This window comes from Palaemon carinicauda, chromosome 9 (genome assembly GCF_036898095.1).
Source record: "Palaemon carinicauda isolate YSFRI2023 chromosome 9, ASM3689809v2, whole genome shotgun sequence".
NCBI lineage: Eukaryota > Metazoa > Arthropoda > Malacostraca > Decapoda > Palaemonidae > Palaemon > Palaemon carinicauda.
This window is the reverse complement of record NC_090733.1, coordinates 117,470,154-117,494,744: the sequence shown is the minus strand read 5'-3', so window position 1 is coordinate 117,494,744 and position 24,591 is coordinate 117,470,154. Positions and strand designations below refer to the sequence as shown.

The following is a 24,591-nucleotide window of genomic DNA, read 5'->3' as shown; positions in this document are numbered from 1 at the left end:
ATTCTAAAAAGCTCATTTTCTTATTTATGTACTTTAGGCCAAGAAGTGGTTGTTTTTGTACACCAAAATTTTTTAAACACTGCACATATGACATTCATCATAAGAATGGACAGAATAAAACTCCTGTCAATTTTAAGATGAAAGCGTCTGATCACTATTTAAGCCATCAAAAACAAAACAAAAATAACTATTTACAAAAACAATAAACATTCTAACAAATTCAATGGGGGAAAAGTGTATATTGTTTGTGTATGTCTTTGTTTGTGTTTAAGCATAGTAAAGACACCAGGAAAATACCCAATACCCAAATACATCCATTAAGCAAGCCTAACTATCATAACACGATCAAGCTCTCGACATATGGTTCACCATAAATCCCAAATCATGAGTACTTCCACTGTCACAGCAAGCCATCTATTTCCCTTCCTAGGGACTCCCATAACCTAAATATGAGGGGAAAGTAGCATTCAAACTAGTCACTACAGTGAGAAAGAAGTTAATAAATAAAATAAACTCCCAAACTGCATCTACTGAACTTATCATGCATTAAACCATTATCAAGAAATTAAATCAAACTGTGAGTGAACACTTACATTTATAATAAATAGGAAGGTAATTAGCATAGTTCTCACAACCATCATAAGAGATTCATAATACAAATAATTTGAGAAAGTATACTAAATATGAGATTTCCATGCATTTTCTAAAATATAAATATAAAACATTTACTAATAAGTAATAAGAATGATAATAATCAATTAAAATAGCAATATACTGTACATTAAATTTTCTATACTGAGAGATATAGGCAGTATGCATATTTTTTCCAAATAGGTAGTATAGGAATGCCTAAGACTGAAATGCATAAGAAATACAATAAACATACACTGAAATACCAACACCAATAAACAAAAGCCAGGTTGACCTTACACCATAGACATGGCAAACACGCATTTTGTGATTTCATGATAAACCATGAACACTTCTTTACTACTGAGGTCATAACATAAACAAATTTTTCTGTGCTTACTGACATTGAAAATTTTCTAATAAATCTTAACTAGTACAATAAACCTCAACTTACTGAATATGTTTAGCAATCTTTTTAGGATAAAAATTGGTAACTTAGGAAGATTGATCCAAAAGGACTAAAGCTGAAAAAAATTTCTCCCACTTAATACTTTGCCTTACAGTATATGATTTGGCATTTTTTTTCTTTCTCTCATAAACAATAACCAAGAGAAACCAGAAAAGTTGAGGGTTTACTGTAATCATAATTGAGTTCATTACACACACTACCCCCCCCCCTCTCTCTCTCTCTCTCTCTCTCTCTCTCTCTCTCTCTCTCTCTCTCTCTCTCTCTCTCTCTCTCTCTCTCTCTCTCTCTCTCTCTCTCATACATAAACATACCATAAAAGTTGAGGGTTTACTGTAATCATATGACTTCTTTATTAAACAATATTTAAATCCAAAAACTTTATTGAGTAAAAGTTTACTTGACTATGATTAAGCACCCAAAATGCATGTTTGCCAGCTGTGAAGATGAGTGCAGAACTGACCCCTGAGAGCTAATAGGGTCAGGGGGATTCGGTTTGTTGCCCTCCCCTGTAGTGGTAGTGGTGGTGGTCGTGGCCAAAGTGGCGATGGCCACTCGATGTAAGGAGGAAGTGGTTGTAGTAGTGGCAGTGGTTGAGGAGGGTGGGTTTGTGCACACTGATGAATCGGAAGCTGACCGGGAGAGAGACTCATCGCTAAGAGAAGTGCGATGCGAAGTAACCGAGGAGCGAGGTGAAGCTCCTCCATTGTGATGAGGAGACATGACGCTGCTGTGGTGCCGTGCCAAAGAATTAGGCGTAGAAGGTCCCCCGGATGTGGCTCCTCCAGTGCCATGCGTATCAACATCTTCTAATAGACTTTGATAACGCTGAAGGTCTGCACGAAGCTTTTCAATCTTTTGACAAGAATCAGTAAGTTGACCTGTGATACTCATTGGGTCTCCAAGAGAAGGATTTCCTTCATAAACTTCTTTCATTTTCAACAAGCCATCTCTGAAAAAAACAGAGCATTTTGATTTTAAATCAAAGGAAGCAATGTGAATTAACATAGTTAGTTTGTCAAACAATTTTTAAAAAATCATGATCTAATTTAGCCCCTTGATTGTCTCATTACTTTACTAGGGGCCTAAATCTATTAGAAGGAAAGACAACATGAATTTTTTTCTAGTTTTAGGGAACATCAGTATCAAAGCTTCGAAAGAGAAGCATTATGAGGATTAGAAGCGACTGGGTCCAGCCCAAAATCTTTAACATGCTTTACTCGCATGCATATTATACTATAGGTAATTGTAATATCTTACGTAGTGACCCACGCAGCTAGTGTGCACAGCACATCCATGTACTGCTGGCCAGAACCTTAGAGCATTGAGATAATGTTTATTTGCAAGAGTAGCAAGCCAAGGTAGAGCAGAGACCATTTGAGTGGTGGCCAATTGCATTGCTCGTGGGTGGAGCATGTTAAAGATTTTGGGCCGGATACAGTCGCAACCATGAATATCAAGGGAGGTTTATGAAAATAATAAAAAGGCCAACAATATGGTTTTATGGTACTTTAGGACCAAAGCCACAAACCTTATTTAATTATGAACAAAATCAAGAGAATGATTGCCTGAGGAGATGCATTGTATGGATGATTATAAATTTCAGTTGCTTTAAGTATTAAATTTTTAAATATGATAGAAAAATTTGCTTTAAGTATTAAATTTTAAAATATAAGAAGGAAAAATTATGAAACAATAAATTTATATAAAAAACTGAAGTTAATAATACATGAATTAAACTCATGACATGTAAGAAGACATGATAATGTACTACTTGTATGCATTATGTAAAGGAAAAGACTGGCTTTGACTACTTATCTCAGGAAGCATGAAAATGAAAAGAAAGATAAATATAAAGGACAAGACATAAAGAAACAAAAATACAGTATTATATTAATCTAAAAAAAATGTTCAACCTTGCAGCTGTTTCCTGGTGGAGCTTTGTTGTGACATCATCAATTCGTTGTTGGATACGTTTCTTTCTTTGATTAGGGGGTAGGTCATTGAAATCCTCCTTTTCAGAGAAAGAGAAATTATTCTGCAAAGGAAAAGTACTTTTATGAATGACGTGAAAATAAAGGCAACTCTCTCTTCTTGTAGTTCTTAAAAGGAATGTGAAATTCACATTGGTATTCACACTATAATGGTAGATAAAGCTATGAGAATTTTGTGTTGAAAATAATAAAATGATAATTCCTTATGACTAAAACAACAATGGCAAGTGTCGACTTCATTAATCAACATCTCAAAGTAATTCCTAAGCATATCTCCCATGTTTTATAAACAAACTAGTGACCAAATTTATCATAATTTGGGGTTATTAAAGTAACTGTAAAGCCAAGGATAAAATTAGGACACAATAAAATTTAATTGGAACTAACAAATGCAGAATTACCCTTAGTCATATAACTGCTACTATTTATAGATACAGTTTATGGCTAAATAGTTAACTTAACCTAAAATATAATATAAAAACTTGGAAAAATAGTTGAATATTCTCACAAATATAATCCTATACCAGTAAGTACAGTGCTAGTGCATGCTAAAATCATTTTACGATTTCAAGTACAGTATTGGGAGTTTAAAAGGTACACATGAATATAAAAGGAATGCCCAATTATTCTTTTTCAATAAAACAACAAAAATCTAAACACTTTACAAACAGAAAAAAAAAATTTGATTGCCAATGATAAAATTACATTCACATCATAGATGTGTGTAGTCAATGAGGAGACCTTGTATACATTATTTCAAATTTCTATAATAAAAATAATTTGAAAGGAAGGATAATGGATTAAATAATTTTCAGTTTTTAGGGATAACTATTGATAAACAAGTTTCTAGAGAAGAAGCAATATGAACAACAGGGGAGGTTCATAGAAATAATCAAAATCCCTCAACATTTTTAGTGTCGATAGATACTGGAAATAAATAGCAAGCTAGTAAATAACAATCAGTCCTTTTAATAAATAAATAAATTACTTAAAACATAATATAAATTATTTTCCAAAAAGGTTGCATGAAAAATATTCCCCTCAAAAGTAAATCAATGTAATAACTGCACAAACTGTACTTACTAGATATAAGAAAAACATGAAAGAAGTGCACGTTTGCCAATTATTTATAAAACATCTATTGCAAAAAAATACTAATTAGTCTACTGCAATTCTTATTTCAAAATATGACTTCAAGTACTTGATCAGCTTCAACACAATTCCCCTAAATATCCTAGCCAATCCTTTTTTCATCTGTGCCAAAATCACCAAAATTTCTTTTAATATGACATGCAGTTTACAGCCTTAGATTCATTTTATTTTCACAAAATACAAATATTAAAATTCTAGCATTCCATTAAAATCAAAGTGTTTACTTAACTGGGAATACAAGTTTTCTTAAAAATACCAGGAATTTTTTATTTTCAATATGATTTAGCAGGAATTAAAATAAAATTTTAGATCATCTAATCTCAAAAACTGTATTTCAACAAACTGATAATCATAAAAAACTACTAAAATACAGTATTAATTGATTCTCTAAACCAATATGCCTTTTAGGATTTTCTGCACTTTATATCCTTAGAAATTTTCTAAAATAAAAACATACCACAATGAGAATTTCTGAAAAAAATAAGGTAATTTATACAGTTAGCATTGATTTACATATTTACAGTTTCCAGTGCAAAAATCAATCAAGCAGCAAGAAACAACATGCAACAGATTAAAATAATCCAGCATTCAAAAGCAAATTGTGCAAGTTGCAGGAAAAGGATCCATCATTATCTTGGTTATTTATGAACATATGCACACAATGGTAAATAAAAAGATTTGTATATCAAATAACATAACCTAATTTGATAGAAAACCTTCAATTTCATTGACCTATGATTATACACCATTTAATAATTCTTACAAAATATTAATTAGTTTCACTAGCTTAATCTTATAATTTAGCTTTGCTGTATTTTCATTTCTGAAATAGAACTTTTGGCAATGAAATATCCAATTACGAATTTACAGGAAACCGATTGATGAATAAGCAAGACTTGACAAGTCATATAACCCGATTAAATTTCCTTTGAAAATGCTAGTAATAAATAATACTATGTTTTTTTTCCAATTGTTGTATTAATTCTAACCCTCCACTGTTCCATGCCATGACAAAATTGCTGTCAGGCTCATGACTTTGACCAGGGAACAATGTCATGTTTTAACTCACTTAAGTTTACATTTTATAGCATAACTAACATGGTAATAAAGATACAGTACAAATAAACTGAAAGTTGCATTAGAACACTGAATAGATTTTCTATATACAGTAGTAATCATGGTTACATGAACAGATGACGCCAAAGTATGTCATCGGATCCTCAGTGTCAATGCACGTACTGTACAGTGATCATTTCGATAAATATTGCTAAGTGACAGAACAAGTGCTGATCCACTGAGCAGCCTATATGCATTTCCCTCTATCATAAATTCAAAATAATAACTAAATTAGAATTGAATTACCCTTCGTAACGGCAAAAGCCATACACCCATCATTATACAGCTAAAAGGTTGTAGCAATTTATTTCCTATTATGGACTAAGGCAGTTAGTTAACTGTCCAATGTATGGTTCACCATATTCACTTTTGAATTATATTTTTTAATTAATGTAAAAAAAGTATTATTTATGATAACTTTCAACTTTCAAAGTCTTCATTCTCTTATCCAAAACTAAAACATAAATTCAAACTAGAAAAGCACTCTTGGAGTGCAGACCTCTGCCATGGCAGCTTATTTCTTAAAACCAGTTTGCCCTTCCCAGAATAAATTTAGACCGTAGGCGTATTTTAGTCTGTGAGACAACCATGTGTAAACTTTGGGTTAAGGTTAGGGTTAATTTGGTCAACCTTTTGCTCAACCTTGACCTTTAATCAAGGACTTTAAAAATTGAAACCCTTCCCCTGAAAGTTTTACTATATAAGTAAAACAAATGAAGACGAGAACATAACCTCTTCCCAACTTCGTTGGCAGCGGTAACTATTGGACAGTGATACCTCAAGTTATGATTAACTAAGAATACAAGCAAAGTGGTATATAATTTATGCTTTCAAGAACAAAATCGCTTCATTATTAATATAAATAAGAATAAAGTTGTATGATGCTGTGTTGATAAAAATGGTGCCTAATTCTTTTAAACAATCCTACAACTACAGTATGTAAGTAAAACCTAATCACCTTTTCAGTTTGAAAGGCTTTCCAAACATAGATTAAAAAATAAAACAAAAACCAGTAATCCAATCTTTATACCCTGCACCCAATATACAGTAGTTTCCAGGTTAGCAACTAAAATAAATATGCAGTATAAGGTAGAATTTTATGGCGCAAGACAGACATGATTCAATTTGTCATTTGCTACAATTTTTGAGAGGAGGCTGTATCATCAGCATTACCCAGTCAAGATCTAATCTCTTCAGATCTTATGGAATGGTCTTTTTTTTAAAGCTTTTTTAAAACTTTTTTTTCACCCTGATTGCTTTTAATAGATAATTGTAGTTCAAGAGGTGAAGTGAACCTAACTACACTTTTAGAAGACAAGAGCATTTAACAAGGTATGAAAGTAATATCTTGTGAATAGGCACATGCTTTCCTACCTGGAAAGTAATGCCTCTGCTCAGATGTCAATATGACATACATGGAAATTTACACTATCAAGAACCTGAACCTCATTTTTCCCATTACTAGATGGGATATCTGCCACTGATCTTGATAGAAGGCTTCATACAACCCTATAGATGTGACAGCTAACAGTTATTCCCTATCAATGGCTCTGCTATTTCCTAGTACATTTGTCAAATGAGCATCCATTAAACTTTGACATGATATAACTAACATAAGTCAAACTCATAAATAAGCTTTAAAATAAATCTATTTAATTAACTCATTTTAGCTGACCCTGAATTTTATATCTTAATCCAATAATATTTTTCTATTCGTCTTAAATTGCTGAATGATTAAGAGTGCCCCAGTGCTTGGCTTTTCAGACCAAATCTCAATTTCATATGTGAAGGATGTCTATAGCCAATACAGTATTCCTGGAAACTGCCAAATACCTTTCATATTTTACATGTACATATATACATACAGTATCAAAAGTGCCAGAACACTTACTAATCAATTCGGTTCTTTCAAACACTTTTGTACTTCATGTTAGTAATCTGATATGGATTCAATCACAATATATAAATAAAACTTTTTACAATAATTCAAATAACACTAAATAAACATTAAAACTCCAATCATGCTCTGAAATCAAGTAATGCTATTAGAAATTTTGTGTAACTCCCAGTGTTGTACTATAAGTTGGGTCATTCACACAAGAAAAATGGTTAGACAAAACTTTTTAGATAACAACATTATCATAACACAAGCAACATGTAAATAAATTTGAAGGTACAGTAGTGATGTGCATAATCCTTTTCATCAAATGGTGGTATGTTTGTTGAAAATTGAAAAAAAAAATATCATAATTTCAAACTTTAGCTTTTCTTCATAAATTCACATACAAGTTTGCATATCCTAGAAACAGATGTCACCACATTAATGTAATTGGTCTAAATGCTTGAATAAAAATCCAGCCTCTCTCTCTTTTTCAAAAAAAATTTTTTAAAAACTTTTCCAATAACCAATTACAGTATTACAATAAATTGTAAATATGAACACAATTCTCACCAATTATTGCAACAATTTCCAGCACCAATTATTGTAACAATTTCCTCACCACATATTTCTATGCTAACTTACTCAACTCTTCTCAAGATTATTCTGAGAATAAAATACGGGCATTTCTATGGGGTGCTGTACTGACACATAAGAGGTATTTTAGTTTTTTATTGCTTTTTCATTGTGCAATAATATTGAATCATTTAAATGCAAGGCTATAGAAATTTCAGAAAGTATCAGACATAGAATTTCTGTAACTTCAGGACTTCTTAAGTAGCCAAAATGGCAACTGAACAATGTTCTAACAAATACAATTTTGATTTTCTCATAGATATCCCCAACCACTTTACTACAAACTTTAGGGATCTTTATAAAATTTACTGTTCTATTTTTATTTTCTTTTTCAACAAAAGATCACTACAAAATTGTAACAACTTGCTTGATATTACTACATTGACTAGTTTCTGTAGGTCTGCGTTGTACAAGGGTCTCTGTGTTAATACTTTTACAGCAATCCCTCATTTTATAGCAGTTCACATATCAGTCCAACAGAACATCGTAGATTTATAAATATATGTACTAATTTATATCGCAGACTCCTCTTTATATTGATGGTTTCTATGGGCAGATAAGTATTTTTTTATATTTCAATAGTAATTTTTGGCCCTCAAAATTATTCAAGTAATACTGTATATACTTGTGTAACTTATGATCCTGCATACTGTGCGACCGCCAAATATTCACCCATAAAAAATTGTTGTATCCTATTTCTTGTGCTTCGTGCAAGTTATTATTTTTAGACCCAATTATGATAAACCACCCTCTATTCTTCTACCTCTTTCTCCCAATTCTAGTTCAATAAGCTAAAAAACAAAAGGGAATAATAAAAATATCATTAGTATATGAATACAAAAATGAATGAAAAACAGCTGTTTTGTCATCAACCAGTGATTCGGATAACAACAGCTGTTTTGCTTGCACTTCAACTTTCCTACGATAATAATCAATTGGTGTAACATAGTTGTTACACATGACGTTAATTAATTTGTAACCGAGGGATTTATGGTACTCTACTTTTGTGAGGAAGCATTCACTTAAATTTATTAAAACAATTTAAAACTCTTCATCACATGCTTTTTTCTTATTATCTTGAAAAGTGTTTGGCCTAAAAATTAATATGGTATATAAATTGTATGCTAAAAACAAATACATTAAATTTACATTTTCCTTCACAGCGACTAAAACGTCTTTTAAATTATCTCCCATTTGAATATTGTGGCCACACTATAAATAGCACTACATTTTCTTAGCAGTAGCCCTTCATTAACAGTTGCATTGCTTTCAACCATCTACTTTTCATCAACTTTTCAGGTACTGCATTTACCAATGGAAATATATTGATAATTCAGCCATTAGTTTATGAAAAACACACACACAAATATTTCAACATTCAGGTATATCGGTCAATAATTCCTGGAAAGACTTATTTATTAATTAGATTCCTAGATATACTAATTGTCCTGCAGATGAAACTCTTCAAACAAAAGCAGAGGACAGCAGCAGAAACAGCATCATCTCAAGCACAGCCAAGCAAAAGAAAAAATCAAACAAAAAATAGTCAAGACCTCATAAGCTTTGCAGCTGCAAAATGATTCAGTCTCATACTTACACCAGTGGTGGGTTGAGCCGAAATGCAGTGAACGCCAACCCCAAAACCAGAGCCCAAAACCACCACACCCAAGAACACACAGAGAGGGAAATTATATTTGTTAATGCTAATTTCAACGCAGCCAAATCACAGGAGTTCAATCAATATTCAATTATGCATATTTCATGGGGAGAATCATTAGAGTACTCAATTTCTAATACAGTACAGAATTTTATAATTTTCTGTTATTATTATTTACTGGTATAGCTAAGGGTCTAGAGAAAATCAGGGCTTCTGTAAAACGTCGGCACTATAAAAAATCACAAGATATCAATAAAGATAATCATAAGACAGAGATTAATCTCATAATAGTGAAATAAATGAAAAAAAAGATTCTAAGAGTATCAAATGGCAGTTCTCCATATGAGGCATACTAATGCAATGATAATGCAAAATCAATTGTAAAATTTAGAATAGTTCGTTTTTATTCTTTATTTCATATGCATTTAATGACATTTAGGTAGCATTGCCAAATTTAGTATAAAAACCAAGGTCCTGGATAAATGTACAGTAAGAAGTAAAAAATCAAAATAGCATCATCCAAAACAGCCAAAAGTAAATGCTCAGTCATGAACCAACTTTTCACATAATCTCAAAGCACTGTGTGGCTATATGTGGTTATTATAATACTGCACATCATTGCTGAAAGAAACTACAAAAAGACTTTGCAGTTAAGCATCAAAATTATCTTACAGCTCTATAACAAGAAATTATACGAATCATGTAAATGGTTTAAGTTTTTGCATTCTCTGTTGTGCCGATTAGGTACATAGCTTCCTCCTGCAGTTTCAATGGCCAAAATATAAACTGCAGAGTTTGCATAAGACAAAAAAATGTAATCAACAATTCCATTTTATTATTGGATAAAGTTTAATCAAACAATGTTAAGCATAATGACATTTACTTTGCAGCTTAATCTAAAGTATTGCTGACCAATGTCATCATATCTGTCAATTAAATTTATTTCTAAAATTATTTCTAATGAGGTACTATTTTTCAATTAATGCATGAACTTCAATGTACTGCACAGTACAGATAAAACCATCATTTATGAAAGCATATGACTGAGGTTTCAATACCTCTTATAATTTTTTTCACAGTTGATTAAAGCCTCAAAGTATCACGACATAGCAACGGCCATGCAAGTTCAAGAGAGAGCTATGCAAGTTTTATCATTTTACACTTTCCATCAAATGTGTATCATGCAGTGCTAAACAGCCAAAAACTAAATTTGTAAAATAAAATATAAAACTAAATGTACAATACAAAAAAAAAAAGTGTCGTTGGTAAAATAATACAATAAAGTAATGCAATGTGAATGAAATTGAACAAGATTGTAATACCATGATCTGGTTGAGGTTAAATAGGCTACATATGGCATCAATCTGCAAAAAAACATGGCAAAATCAACACTTACAAACTAATACCAGATACATTAAGCCCAGATAAAAAAAAAAATAAAGGAATTGAACATTATAATTTGGAGAAACACTTTCAAACTGCTACCATATCACCTGAACTAAAGATGACACTAAAAATCATTTGAAAATATGAAAACCTGCACAGAAAAGTACTTCAGAAGATTATTTCACAGGAAACTACCTATCAATAAACTTGAATTATGTGATATTCTCATAAATGTTATGAACTTTAAACTTCAAGTATAACCTATTCACTAAGAATATTAAAAAAAAAATACCCAACCCTCGCTATTATAATACTGTATAAAAGAAAAAAAATCTTTATTACCAATTGATTTAACCAGGTCTACGATTTATTAACTTTAATTTTCATAAAATTAGGAAAATGAATCAAATGTTCCTTTATTCCTTGAAGGCAGGCTGTGCATCTTCAAGTGAAAATTTTAAAATTATGACATTCCTAATACAGTACTGTAATACCCATCTGTAAAATTTCTAACGGCATGAACACATAATCAATAAAAATAAAAAAGATGAATGCTATATAAATAGGGACTACTGAATCCAATGGACAATGATACCCATTACAAATGAAGAAATCAGAACAAAAATAAACTCAAATTGGCTAAGTACGTAGAAAATAACATATGCATCATCAAATGGTATCAACCTGCACTGTTAATTTAAATTACCTGACATTTCAACCAGAAACATCAAATCTGGAAACTTTCTTAGATTAAAAAGTTAAAATAAAATCATGTACGATGTATATATTCTTAAATGCAATGCAAATAACCCGGATATTCAGATAAAGAACTAAGTTTTAATAAAATTGTGTAATTTTCCTTTAATAATACGAATATTATTTTTTTAGAGAAACATTCTAAATTTTGCATATGTTGTAGCACAAAAATCAAATATTTTTAAAACTTGCCACATATATTTAGTACTAATGTACATAACGTTAAAAAATGATGGATGAATATTTAGATAGATAAGCGCACACACGCACCCCCTCTCACCAGGGTATGACTACTACCTCTCCCCGGTACCCAATGGACGAGGATAGCTCACCATGACAGGAAAAAATAATATACATACATACTGTACATACATACATACACACATATATAAATATATATATAAATATATATATATATATATATATATATATATATATATATATATATATATATATATATATATATATATATATACTGTATATATATACCCTATATATATATATATATATATATATATATATATATATATATATGTGTGTGTGTGTGTATGTATTTATGTGTGTGTATATATAAATATATATATACAGTATATATATATATAAATATATATATATATATATATATATATATATATATATATATATATATATATATACAGCCCAGCACTTTCTCTGTATTGTATAGAGGAGATTGTTGCACATGAATATGTGCATTTAAAATAATTTTGTATCAAAACCTTATTTTACTTTGTGTACTAGGCTATAATAAGCATTAGGAGTTTACTAATCAAGTATCTTGACTCATCTCATAAAAACTGACATGTATACATATAGCCCGGCACTTTCTCTTTACTATATAGGGGAGATTGTCGCACGTGAAAATATGCGTTTGAAATAATTTTGAATCAAAATTCTATTTTACTTTGAGCACTATAATAAGTATAAGGAGTTTGCTAATTGAGTATCTTGACTCAACTCATAAAAACTGAAAATGAGAAAAGCACGAGCTTTAAAATCATGATTTTTAACTAAGTAAGCTGATGGCAAAGTAGTCCAGTTCTGGCTAAAATTAATATACTGTACAATGAAAAAAAAAAAAAAATGTGGTCTGCTCTTGAATAATTTTTTTTAATTACATGATACTACAGAAAATTTTTACATAATTCATTATTTAAAACTGACACTATAAAACAGACTATCATCTCCAAAATGTGTTTCATACCTGTCAATTTCTGTACTATACACAGAAATGTGTTTTCATTTAAAATACCAGACAAACTGTTTATGGCAGCAAAATCAATATCTTGCATGGCATACATTATTATAGTGATAAGCATCTCACCTACTGTACTTGTGAATAGCGTATGTCAATTTGTTATTCATTCCTCTTAAAAAAAAAAAAATCTTAGATCCAAGGCACAATGTATCCAGTACTAGTCACTTTTCTTTTAGTCATTTAGATGGCAAAAAACTCAACAGATACAAGGTCTTTCTATAGTATGTGTAAACGTACTCTTTATTTATTACTTAAAGAAATTCTAGAATACCACCACCAAACTAAACTGAGTGTAAAATAGCAAAAGTGACTTAGATTTATGAACCACCTAATTCCAATTAAACCATGCATTCAGTAATAACACCCACCTTATTTGAGGCAAATATACCAAATAAGCCTCCACGTTTTTTGGCCTTTGCTATTGATAGTGTATTTTTCACAGTGTCCTGTCTGGTTGGTGTGTTTACTGTGGGAGTCATGTCACCATTTTGCCGGGGTGTGCTAAGGTCGTCGAAGGGTATGTCACCTGGAGGTGTGAATCCGGACTTGTATCGCTCTATCACAACTTGGGAATCCTGGGGAATTATTACAAGAAACAATTAATGAGATTTATAAGTAACTTTATGAACTACCATACCTGTATACAGCAATACCAGCTAGTACTGTATTTAGTTCTATAAGGAGTATTTTATATCATTAAAGGCTGTCTATTATAACATGTTACCCAAGACTTTGTTAGAAAACAATAACATTCTGTACGATAAATATTAATCATCAATATCCACAGAATCTATAATAGAAAATGTTTAGAGGATTAATAATCCAATTTGCTATGGTATCTGAGAAACTTTTGTAATAAAATTCAAATATTGAGTTGAAATAAAATGACTTGATTGAAAATATTCTTTCTGGTAATAACTCTTTAGAAAATTGGCCAGAATTAGAAAATAATTTGAGAAAGTCTCTACTCCCGAGTTACCCTCACAAAAATAAAACTACAGTAATCAACTTATTTTCTGGTGTCAGAATTGGAAAAACGGTAAATTTTTTTAATACTGTAAATCAAATTATAAACAAGGAGAAAGATACATCAGTTAAAGAAAAGGCCTGTATATAAATCCCTACCATTGTAAACCATAATAAATATAGTCAAAGCCTAAAAGTATCATAAGATGATAAAAAACTTGAAAAAAAAATTTCTAGTCAACTTCAATGGATATAAAAAATTCAAAATTAGTAATATTTTATACAAGGAAAGCAGCATTATCAACAAAGAATATAACGTCTTCTTACCTGTTTTTCATCTATTGAATCAGCAGCAGTGACAATTCCATCCAGACACTTGTTGATGATGGGGAAGACTGATCTCTCAATTTCAACACTTTTTTTGAGCAAATTTTTGAAATTGTTTATTCTTTTTTCATCTAAATCTTGCAAACATTGGAAAATACCTGGCATTATTGTGTTGTAATGTTCCCCCTGAAAGGAAAGGATAGAACAATTAATCATATCTACAGTAAATAAGCAAAATTACTGCATTCCAAAAAGGAATTTTGGTCTAAGGGAAAGTTTTCAATAGTTGTCCAGAAACCGGAGTTCCTTAAAGACTACTATACGAGTACTAGTAATTCTTGCGGAAGTATCTAATAATAATGCTTCTTTCCATTTAGATACATCTCTCTCAACAGTAAATGTATGATAAAATGGATACTTTTCCCTTGTTCTTGGTCTCATTAATGATCCTCTTAAAACTCAAAGTTAAAGAATAATTAATGCCTATATAAGGGATTGTAAAACCTGTGTTGTCAAACTTTGTGGTAAAGTGTTACAAGTAAATTTAATTTATGCTATGCCAATATGAACCATTCAAGAACAGGTACCCCACCTGAAAACATTCAAAATAACTGGACCAAACAATGTATTCAAGAACAGGTACCCCACCTGAAAACATTCAAAATAACTGGACCAAACAATGTATTCAAGAACAGGTACCCCACCTGAAAACATTCAAAATAATTGGACCAAACAATGTATTCAAGAACAGGCACCCTACCTGAAAACATTCAAAGTAAATGGACGAAACAATGTATTCAAGAACAGGTACCCCACCTGAAAACATTCAAAATAACTGGACCAAATAATGTATTCAAGAACAGGCACCCTACCTGAAAACATTCAAACTAACTGGACCAAACAATGTATTCAAGAAAAGGCACCCTACCTGAAAACATTCAAAGTAAATGGACGAAACAATGTATTCAAGAACAGGTACCCCACCTGAAAACATTCAAAATAACTGGACCAAACAATGTATTCAAGAAAAGGCACCCTACCTGAAAACATTCAAACTAACTGGACCAAACAATGTATTCAAGAAAAGGCACCCTACCTGAAAACATTCAAAAGGCACCCTACCTGAAAACATTAAAAGTAACTGGACCAAACAATGTATTCAAGAACAGGCAACCCACCTGAAAACACTCACAATAACTGGACCAAACAATGTATTCAAGAACAGGCACCCTACCTGAAAACATTCAAACTAACTGCACCAAACAATGTATTCAAGAACAGGCACCCTACCTGAAAACATTCAAAGTAACTGGACCAAACAATGTATTCAAGAACAGGCACCCTACCTGAAAACATTCAAAAGGCACCCTACCTGAAAACATTCAAACTAACTGGACCAAACAATGTATTCAAGAAAAGGCACCCTACCTGAAAACATTCAAAAGGCACCCTACCTGAAAACATTAAAAGTAACTGGACCAAACAATGTATTCAAGAACAGGCAACCCACCTGAAAACACTCACAATAACTGGACCAAACAATGTATTCAAGAACAGGCACCCTACCGGAAAACATTCAAACTAACTGGACCAAACAATGTATTCAAGAACAGGCACCCTACCTGAAAACATTCAAAGTAACTGGACCAAACAATGTATTCAAGAACAGGCAACCCACCTGAAAACACTCACAATAACTGGTCCAAGCAATGTATTCAAGAATAGGAATCCCCCAAAATACATTCAAAATAACTGGACCAAACAATGTATTCAAGAACAGGCACCCTACCTGAAAACATTCAAAAGGCACCCTACCTGAAAACATTCAAACTAACTGGACCAAACAATGTATTCAAGAAAAGGTACCCTACCTGAAAACATTCAAAAGGCACCCTACCGGAAAACATTCAAACTAACTGGACCAAACAATGTATTCAAGAACAGGCACCCTACCTGAAAACATTCAAAGTAACTGGACCAAACAATGTATTCAAGAACAGGCAACCCACCTGAAAACACTCACAATAACTGGACCAAACAATGTATTCAAGAACAGGCACCCTACCGGAAAACATTCAAACTAACTGGACCAAACAATGTATTCAAGAACAGGCACCCTACCTGAAAACATTCAAAAGGCACCCTACCTGAAAACATTCAAAGTAACTGGACCAAACAATGTATTCAAGAACAGGCAACCCACCTGAAAACACTCACAATAACTGGTCCAAGCAATGTATTCAAGAATAGGAATCCCCCAAATACATTCAAAATAACTGGACCAAACAATGTATTCAAGAACAGGCACCCTACCTGAAAACATTCAAACTAACTGGACCAAACAATGTATTCAAGAACAGGCAACCCACCTGAAAACACTCACAATAACTGGTCCAAGCAATGTATTCAAGAATAGGAATCCCCCAAATACATTCAAAATAACTGGACCAAACAATGTATTCAAGAACAGGCACCCTACCTGAAAACATTCAAAAGGCACCCTACCTGAAAACATTCAAAGTAACTGGACCAAACAATGTATTCAAGAACAGGCAACCCACCTGAAAACACTCACAATAACTGGTCCAAGCAATGTATTCAAGAATAGGAATCCCCCAAATACATTCAAAATAACTGGACCAAACAATGTATTCAAGAACAGGCACCCTACCTGAAAACATTCAAACTAACTGGACCAAACAATGTATTCAAGAACAGGCAACCCACCTGAAAACACTCACAATAACTGGTCCAAGCAATGTATTCAAGAATAGGAATCCCCCAAATACATTCAAAATAACTGGACCAAACAATGTATTCAAGAACAGGCACCCTACCTGAAAACATTCAAAAGGCACCCTACCTGAAAACATTCAAAGTAACTGGACCAAACAATGTATTCAAGAACAGGCAACCCACCTGAAAACACTCACAATAACTGGTCCAAGCAATGTATTCAAGAATAGGAATCCCCCAAATACATTCAAAATAACTGGACCAAACAATGTATTCAGGAACAGGCACCCTACCTGAAAACATTCAAACTAACTGGACCAAACAATGTATTCAAGAAAAGGCACCCTACCTGAAAACATTCAAAGTAACTGGACCAAACAATGTATTCAAGAAAAGGCACCCTACCTGAAAACATTCAAAAGGCACCCTACCTGAAAACATTCAAAGTAACTGGACCAAACAATGTATTCAAGAACAGGCAACCCACCTGAAAACACTCACAATAACTGGTCCAAGCAATGTATTCAAGAATAGGAATCCCCCGAATACATTCAAAATAACTAGACCAAACAATGTATTCAAGAACAGGCCTCTTACCTGTAAACATTTCATAATAATTGGACCAAACAATGTATAAAGTGGCATTTTAAAACTTGATATGTTAGTTCAATATTATACATACCAACACTTCTTAACCTTGTAAAGTCACAACTGACAGAGGTCAAACTTTATTCAAGTTTTGTATAATGTTTATACCTTCCTCTTTGTGTCCTGGATCACTCCCCTTACTGTCCCTTTTAATAAATTTTTTACTTAACCAGGCCTAGAGACAATCATTGGTAAAGAAAAAACTCACCCATGATATTTTCTAAACTAGACTACAACTGGGACACAGGCCATTGGTCAAAATTATTTGTATTAAAAAAAATTAAGAAATAATCATAAGCAAATTACTATAATACAATGCTATACTTGCAGTTGCATATGAAAAAAATTGTTTGTACAAACTTTAATCAAATGATGTGGCTTTAGTCCTAACATGATGAACACCAAAAATAAATAAAATATATCAAACTGGAAAAGGTGTATAACCAATATGATAAGATTGATGGCATAAGATAATTCTTACAAGCAAAAAATCTTTTAATAGTTTCCATGAATTACTACTTTATATCCATGAGGTGAATAAGATTTATTACTTAATGAATTTGGATCTCAAGACATACAGCACATCACTAGTCGTCAACATACCTGTAACCTGTTTGTTTTCTGTAACTGGTTGGCATATTCATTCTTGCTGTCTTCACACTGCTGACTTTTGATACTAGCATTCATACGCTGCTTCTCAACTTCAGCACGAGATAGGTGAAGATCTGCATCCGCTTTGGTGAAGTTTTCATGAGCCTGTAAAGAAAAAGTGTCACAAACCTCGCACATTTACCTTTATGACATCTTCAAAGTATAATAAAGCATGAGGCGTAGTATCAAACATGCCACCAATAAATAAAGAGCAATGCTTACCTTCTCCGCTTCTCTAAAAGCCTTTTCGTAGTTTTTCTTAGATTTTTCTAGTAGCTGCAAAGAATGTGCCAAGCTCTGTTGTACTCTGCTTCCTTCGGTTAAACTCTGAAACATACAAAGCCATTTAAAAATAGGTATATATATATAGTGGCCTTTCTAACACACAAGAATACAGTACACTAAAATGCTTCAGTCAATGCAATAAAATATTCATACAATGTGATTCAAAACCAAAAAAGACAACTGAAAATATTAAAACTTGAGAGTAAAAATTAATAAAGCCATAGAACTACTGATTCAAGCCATACAACAAACTTAAACAAAACAAAGGAAATTTTTGAATAGAACAAATTATACTGTATATATAATACAATACTGTAAATCTGTGGAATGAGCTTATATGTAAGATCATCATTATTCAACACATTACTGTATTGTCTTTGTGTATGTATGAACCAGAGATTTTATTTGTACTGCAGTTTAATATAGATATCACAATTTTATCTCTAGTTAAAACTAGTACAGATATCACAATATTTTTATCTCTTGTTTCACTGCAAAATACTCAATATCTTGACTAAGATTTAAAATGTGACAAACCTACTATTGAATATCTTTAAATATTATGGTAGCTTCCCAAAGTTAACTGCAATCTAATCTTAAATAAAGTATCATTAAATGATTGTTCAATTCATGCCCCATTTTAAACCACAATTACATTCCTATTTTCTTGCTGATACATTCCACACACAAAACCATGAAAATTGAGGGCGAATAAAATATAAAATTCAACATTAGGTCATGAATTATATTCTTTGGTTTGGTTAATTTTCAATCCACTGCTTTCTCTTACTATTTTATGTAAATTTGAGCTTTGAATCTAGGTTTTCCATGCATTTTTCATTTATGCAACCAATAAGACTATTTGTACAGACACTTCTGAATAAGACTACAAAATACTTTAAATCAGATCACTCAACTCACTTTACCGCTTTTTTGCTGAATATTATAAAAGTTAGTCAGTAAGTTAGGGTAGTTTCCGGGACCTTTATACTCGGCGTCAAAAGTATGCATTGTACTTCAATAAAAAATAAAATTGCTAAAAACTAGAATGAAGCTAACTTAAAAATTATTTACTATATGATAAAAGGGCCATAATACTTCCACTCAAATGAAATCAACCTAAACCCAAGATAGAGAAATTTACAATAAAAATATATTTCTTACAGTACAGTATATCAATTTTCTTCAATCTTTATCAATTTCTCAAATCTCTTGAGCAACAATAGCCTTATTTACACTTTATTACAGTACTATAATAGCAGTTCTCACCTTTTTTCTATCATCTTTTAATTCTTTGACTAAAGTGCTTATTTCATTCAAGACTACGGCTGTCAAGGTTTCCGAGATGATCTCGTGCTGACCGGCCATGTCGGCCGTCTCATTGACGGTGTCCCGGAACGACCTCACAGTGCTGAACCTGATAAGGAAATCAAAATTAATACATACATAAATTATGATTATAAAAGCTAATAAAAATAAGTGGTTGGATGTAGAGATAAAAATGAAAAATGGTTGCATGATAGAAGAGAAGAGCATGTGCGAGCACAAATACAGGAGCTGGTTGGCGAGTTTGAAATTCTCGTCAAGATGAAAACTCCAAAGTATATGTGAAAAACAGTGAAATGATAAGAGTAAATGGAAACAAGGAAGATATAGTAGGGAATGTTAGTACAAATGGCGGATGAATGATAATAGTTTATTTGTATCAGAGACGATAGCGAGTTGAGAGAACAAGCAAGTCCTTGAACAGAAGCAATTTTAAGGTAAGATGGAAGAGACTCGAGTGGCCCTAAGAAGCCAAGGTGTGGATGTATGAAAGAATTGTTGAACCAACTACTCTTTATGGAAGGTATAAGATGATATTGATTGCACATAAAAGAAACATAAGATGAACTGTTTGCAAAGCACAGTATATACCGTGTAAGAAGAATTGATAGACTGAGAAGAGTAGAGCAGTATGCAAAATTAGTCAATAGGTTAGTATAAGGCGAGAATCTCCACCTATCAATTTTACCGAATATTCTGTACACAGGTGCATTGTTAGCAAATTTCATTCCCTCTAGTTAACGTTTCCTTTTCGGACTTTTTAGAAATGCAAGTCCAAAATAAATCTTAATTTAAGTTTGGAAAAGAGGGAAGCTTTCCCCTTCTGCGGCACGATTTGAACTACTAGCCACCCGTTGAGATACTACCGCTAGAGAGTTATGGGGTCCTTTGACTGGCCAGACAGTACTACATTGGATCCTTCTCTCTGGTCACGCTTCACTTTCCCTTTGCCTACCCATAAACCGAATAGTCTGGCCTATTCTTTACAGATTCTCCTCTGTCCTCATACATCTGGCAATACTGAGATTATCAAACAATTATTTTTCCCCCAAGGTGTTAACTACTGCAATGTAATTGTTCAGTGGCCACTTTCCTCTTGGTAAGGGTAGAAGAGACTCTTTAACTATGGTAAGCAGCTCTTCTAGGAGAAGGATACTCCAAAACTAAACCATTGTTCTCTAGTCTTGGATAGTGCTATAGCCTCTGTACCATGGTCTTCCACCGTCTTGGGGTAGAGTTCTCTTGCTTGAGGGTACACTCGGTCACACTATTCTATCTTATTTTCTCTTTCTCTTGTTTTGTCAAGTTTTTATAGTTTATATAAAAAACATTTATTTTAATGTTGCAACTGTTCTTAAAATATTTAATTTTTCCTTGTTTCCTTTCCTCATTCGGCTATTTTCCCTGTTGGGACCCCTGGAATTATAGCATCCTGTTTTTCCAACTAGGGTTGTAGATTAGCAAGTTATAATAATAACAATAATAATAATAATAATAATAATATAAGGATCAAATCAGGGTGTGTTATCCATTTGAGTTTGGCCAGTTCAAATCTTGCTACGGACCTTGAAAGATTCTTAATTTACTTCCCCCTTTGATTAATGTTTAGAACGGACATGCGTATCCAAAACAAGTCAGAAAGTTGAGAAGTCTTGTGAAAGGCTTTCTAGTAATTTATATATATATATATATATATATATATATATATATATATATATATATATATATATATATATATAATTTGATGCCAGTTTTACATACTGTTGACATTTCTGAATGTCAAAGTCCTTTCACTCTTGCAATTCTAATTCACAAACAACAAAGTACTTCCTTTTTTTGAAAACTCATCATTCATCCGCAATCTTCATTTTACTCTTCTCAATCCTCTTCTCTACTTGATCAAACCATCTAATCAAATAAAACTCTACCTTTCCATCCAAAGCTATAGTATTCTTCACACCTTAGCTACAACTACAATATTATTCTAAAAGTAACTTTCAAAGCATCCCCATTTTATCCTTCATGTACATTATTTATCGTTACTATAAAAACAAACAACCATTGAGCAGACCTCTTTGATTCATGATACTCAAATACACGCGGCTTAGAAAATAACAAGAGTAAAACTTACTTCAATTCTTCACAATCTTTCTTCTTAGGTTGGTAGGACTTCACCAATCTCCTGAAAAATAAGAACAGAATTATGAGTCAACGTTTACGAGATGGTGGCACATCATTCATCATCTTACTTTGCTATAACACATACGATGAATTAACATGATTTCATTTGGGGGGGGGGGATCATTCATGTAATTACAAATTAATATTAAGAGTAGACACCTGAAGAAAAGGAGAGATCATTATCTACCCATCATTACAACGTGACAAAATTAAGTTTTATTTACTACACCTTTCTGAGTCATTATATCAATTTGCACAGGATAATAATTAGCAGCATCATTAATTAAACATCGTTGAAAAAACAAACAGTGCAACCTGATAGGAATTACATATATTAAGTTTTATGAAATATGCATTATGAATATTGTTCTTAACACAGAGTTGTTTCCCATAACAATATTCAATCGTGGATAAATTTCCTATGCAGCAGACTCCCACATTAACTGTTTCATACAGTTACATAGAAGGGATCATTAGTAGTACGTTGAATTCCTCCCAACGAACATTGTTCTACTGATATCTTATCCGACATAAACACTCGTGCTTCCTAGATATTAATACCCTTCTTTAACACTGCATCCTCTCCACTCCAGACACTCAGCACGTCATATGTGTTTCTCTATCTCTCTTTCCTTTCAACACTTGTAAATTACACACACTTCACAGTCTTTACCAAATGACCAAGGCATCATAAAACGCATTGACCTCTCCGTCAATAAATTTTCTACCATTAGTTTTATAAATGTCATGTCTAAACCTTTGAATTTTTATGTTACATACATCATTTAAAATATACATTTCAACAACTCCAACTTTTTTTTTCTGATTTATATGCAACTTACAAGTTTAACTTCCACAGAATTGAATTGGTTCGAAGCCTATAGAAATGGGCCATCTCTATTTCCCACCATCCAGGCGAACATTTACTTCAACTTCCTTATTCATATTTACACTCACAGCCTTCTTCCTCATAACATTTATTTGTTAACATTTTCCTCTTGCTATTACATAAATTCTTTCTCTATTCTCTGAAGTTTTTCATCACTACCTCCAGTCAGTGGTGTATTAACCGTTCAACACTCCATTCATGTTCTCTCTATTTTAAAACTTTCATGAAATATCAAATAATTGAACCATGCATTCTCTTTCTTGTTTAAACCCACTCTATACTTTCTCTACCATCCCTTCTGGTATCTGCCTTACTATCTAAATCAATTATTGATATTCTAACTTTTCTTTATTTCTGTTATTTTACAAACAAATATTCCATTTTGTGGAAGCCTTTGGCCCACGGTTCAGCTTCATACATTAAAATGTATGCTCAACAGGAATAGATATCTGAGTCACTTAATCTTTGCCTGTTTGAGAGAGAGAGAGAGAGAGAGAGAGAGAGAGAGAGAGAGAGAGAGAGAGAGAGAGAGAGAGAGAGAGAGAGAGAGAGAGAGAGAGTACAGCTATTCTGACACATCAAGGAAAAATAAATTTCCGGAAAATAAAGTACATAACTTTACACGATCCTTTTTTCAAACATACAAGGACAACCTAAAAAAAGTAGCCAATACTTTAATACCAGAACTTAAAACAGAAACTATCAACAACGTTATCATCATTATATCGCTCCAATCACGTCAATAATCAATTCAAGAACCCTTCCCCAACTTCCGGTCATTATCCCTCCCAATGGACCTTCCCCTTACACACAAATTGTCGATACAGATATATTAAGGTTAACCTGAGGACGAACTGTGGTGTTGGTGTGCACGAGATGTGGACAATTTAAGACGACTCAAGAGTATCTACCAGAAAGAAATGTGAATTTTTTTTTTTTTTTTTTAATATAACGAGCAATTCTAAATATATACCAAATAGAAATGTGAAGATTTATTGTTGTAATATAACGAGCAAGTTAAAAGATTATATTATAAAACAGTATAACGAACAGGAATATCAAGAAAACTCTACTGAGAGAGAGAGAGAGAGAGGAGAGAGAGAGAGAGAGAGGAGAGAGAGGAGAGAGAGAGAGAGAGAGAGAGAGAGAGAGAGAGAGAGAGTGTGTGTGTGTTACTAAAAAACGAAATGAAATAAAATATTAAATCATAACATTTTGGAACCAAAATGTGAGGGCGGAGGGGGTTAAGGACCAACACCATGATAGTCCCCAATAAAAGAACAACCAAAGCATTTAAAATCCCAGGGTAAAATTCTAAATCCACTGAATTACACCGTGAAAACATATAGGAAATAATGAAAGAACTAAACATGTCCTAGAAATCTACTTGGTTTCGGTCTCTTGGCAAACTAATACCAAAAGCAATTCAAATTTCAAGCACAGCACACGCCTCCCTTCGAAGGTCATAGAAGCAAACACAAAGATGTTTTCAGTGCAAGCACAGACTTGCTTGTATCAGCACTGAGCATTGCAAATGCAATGAATGATGTGCAACGCACGGATTTGCGATGATAAAATCAGCTTCTGAAAGTCAACAGTTCGTCGCGATACTTTTTCTCAGTGACAACTCAATT

General features: G+C 32.5%; 1 protein-coding gene across 4 annotated transcripts in view; it reads right to left on the bottom strand.

The window, feature by feature from the left end:
- Cip4 (formin-binding protein 1-like Cip4) overlaps positions 1-24,591 on the bottom strand; it is a 241,863-nt gene that overhangs the window by 13,689 nt on the left and 203,583 nt on the right. For 2 of the 4 annotated variants that reach the window (XM_068380301.1, XM_068380302.1), the window contains exons 3-10: positions 22,019-22,069; positions 19,831-19,978; positions 18,499-18,603; positions 18,229-18,381; positions 14,242-14,427; positions 13,317-13,523; positions 3,013-3,134; positions 1,560-2,048 (exon numbers count right to left, since the gene is read on the bottom strand). In XM_068380301.1, the coding sequence (XP_068236402.1) occupies positions 1,560-2,048; positions 3,013-3,134; positions 13,317-13,523; positions 14,242-14,427; positions 18,229-18,381; positions 18,499-18,603; positions 19,831-19,978; positions 22,019-22,069 (1,461 nt within the window). The remainder of the gene's footprint in view (positions 1-1,559; positions 2,049-3,012; positions 3,135-13,316; positions 13,524-14,241; positions 14,428-18,228; positions 18,382-18,498; positions 18,604-19,830; positions 19,979-22,018; positions 22,070-24,591) is intronic. The other 2 variants (XM_068380304.1, XM_068380303.1) reach the window with 2 other exon arrangements.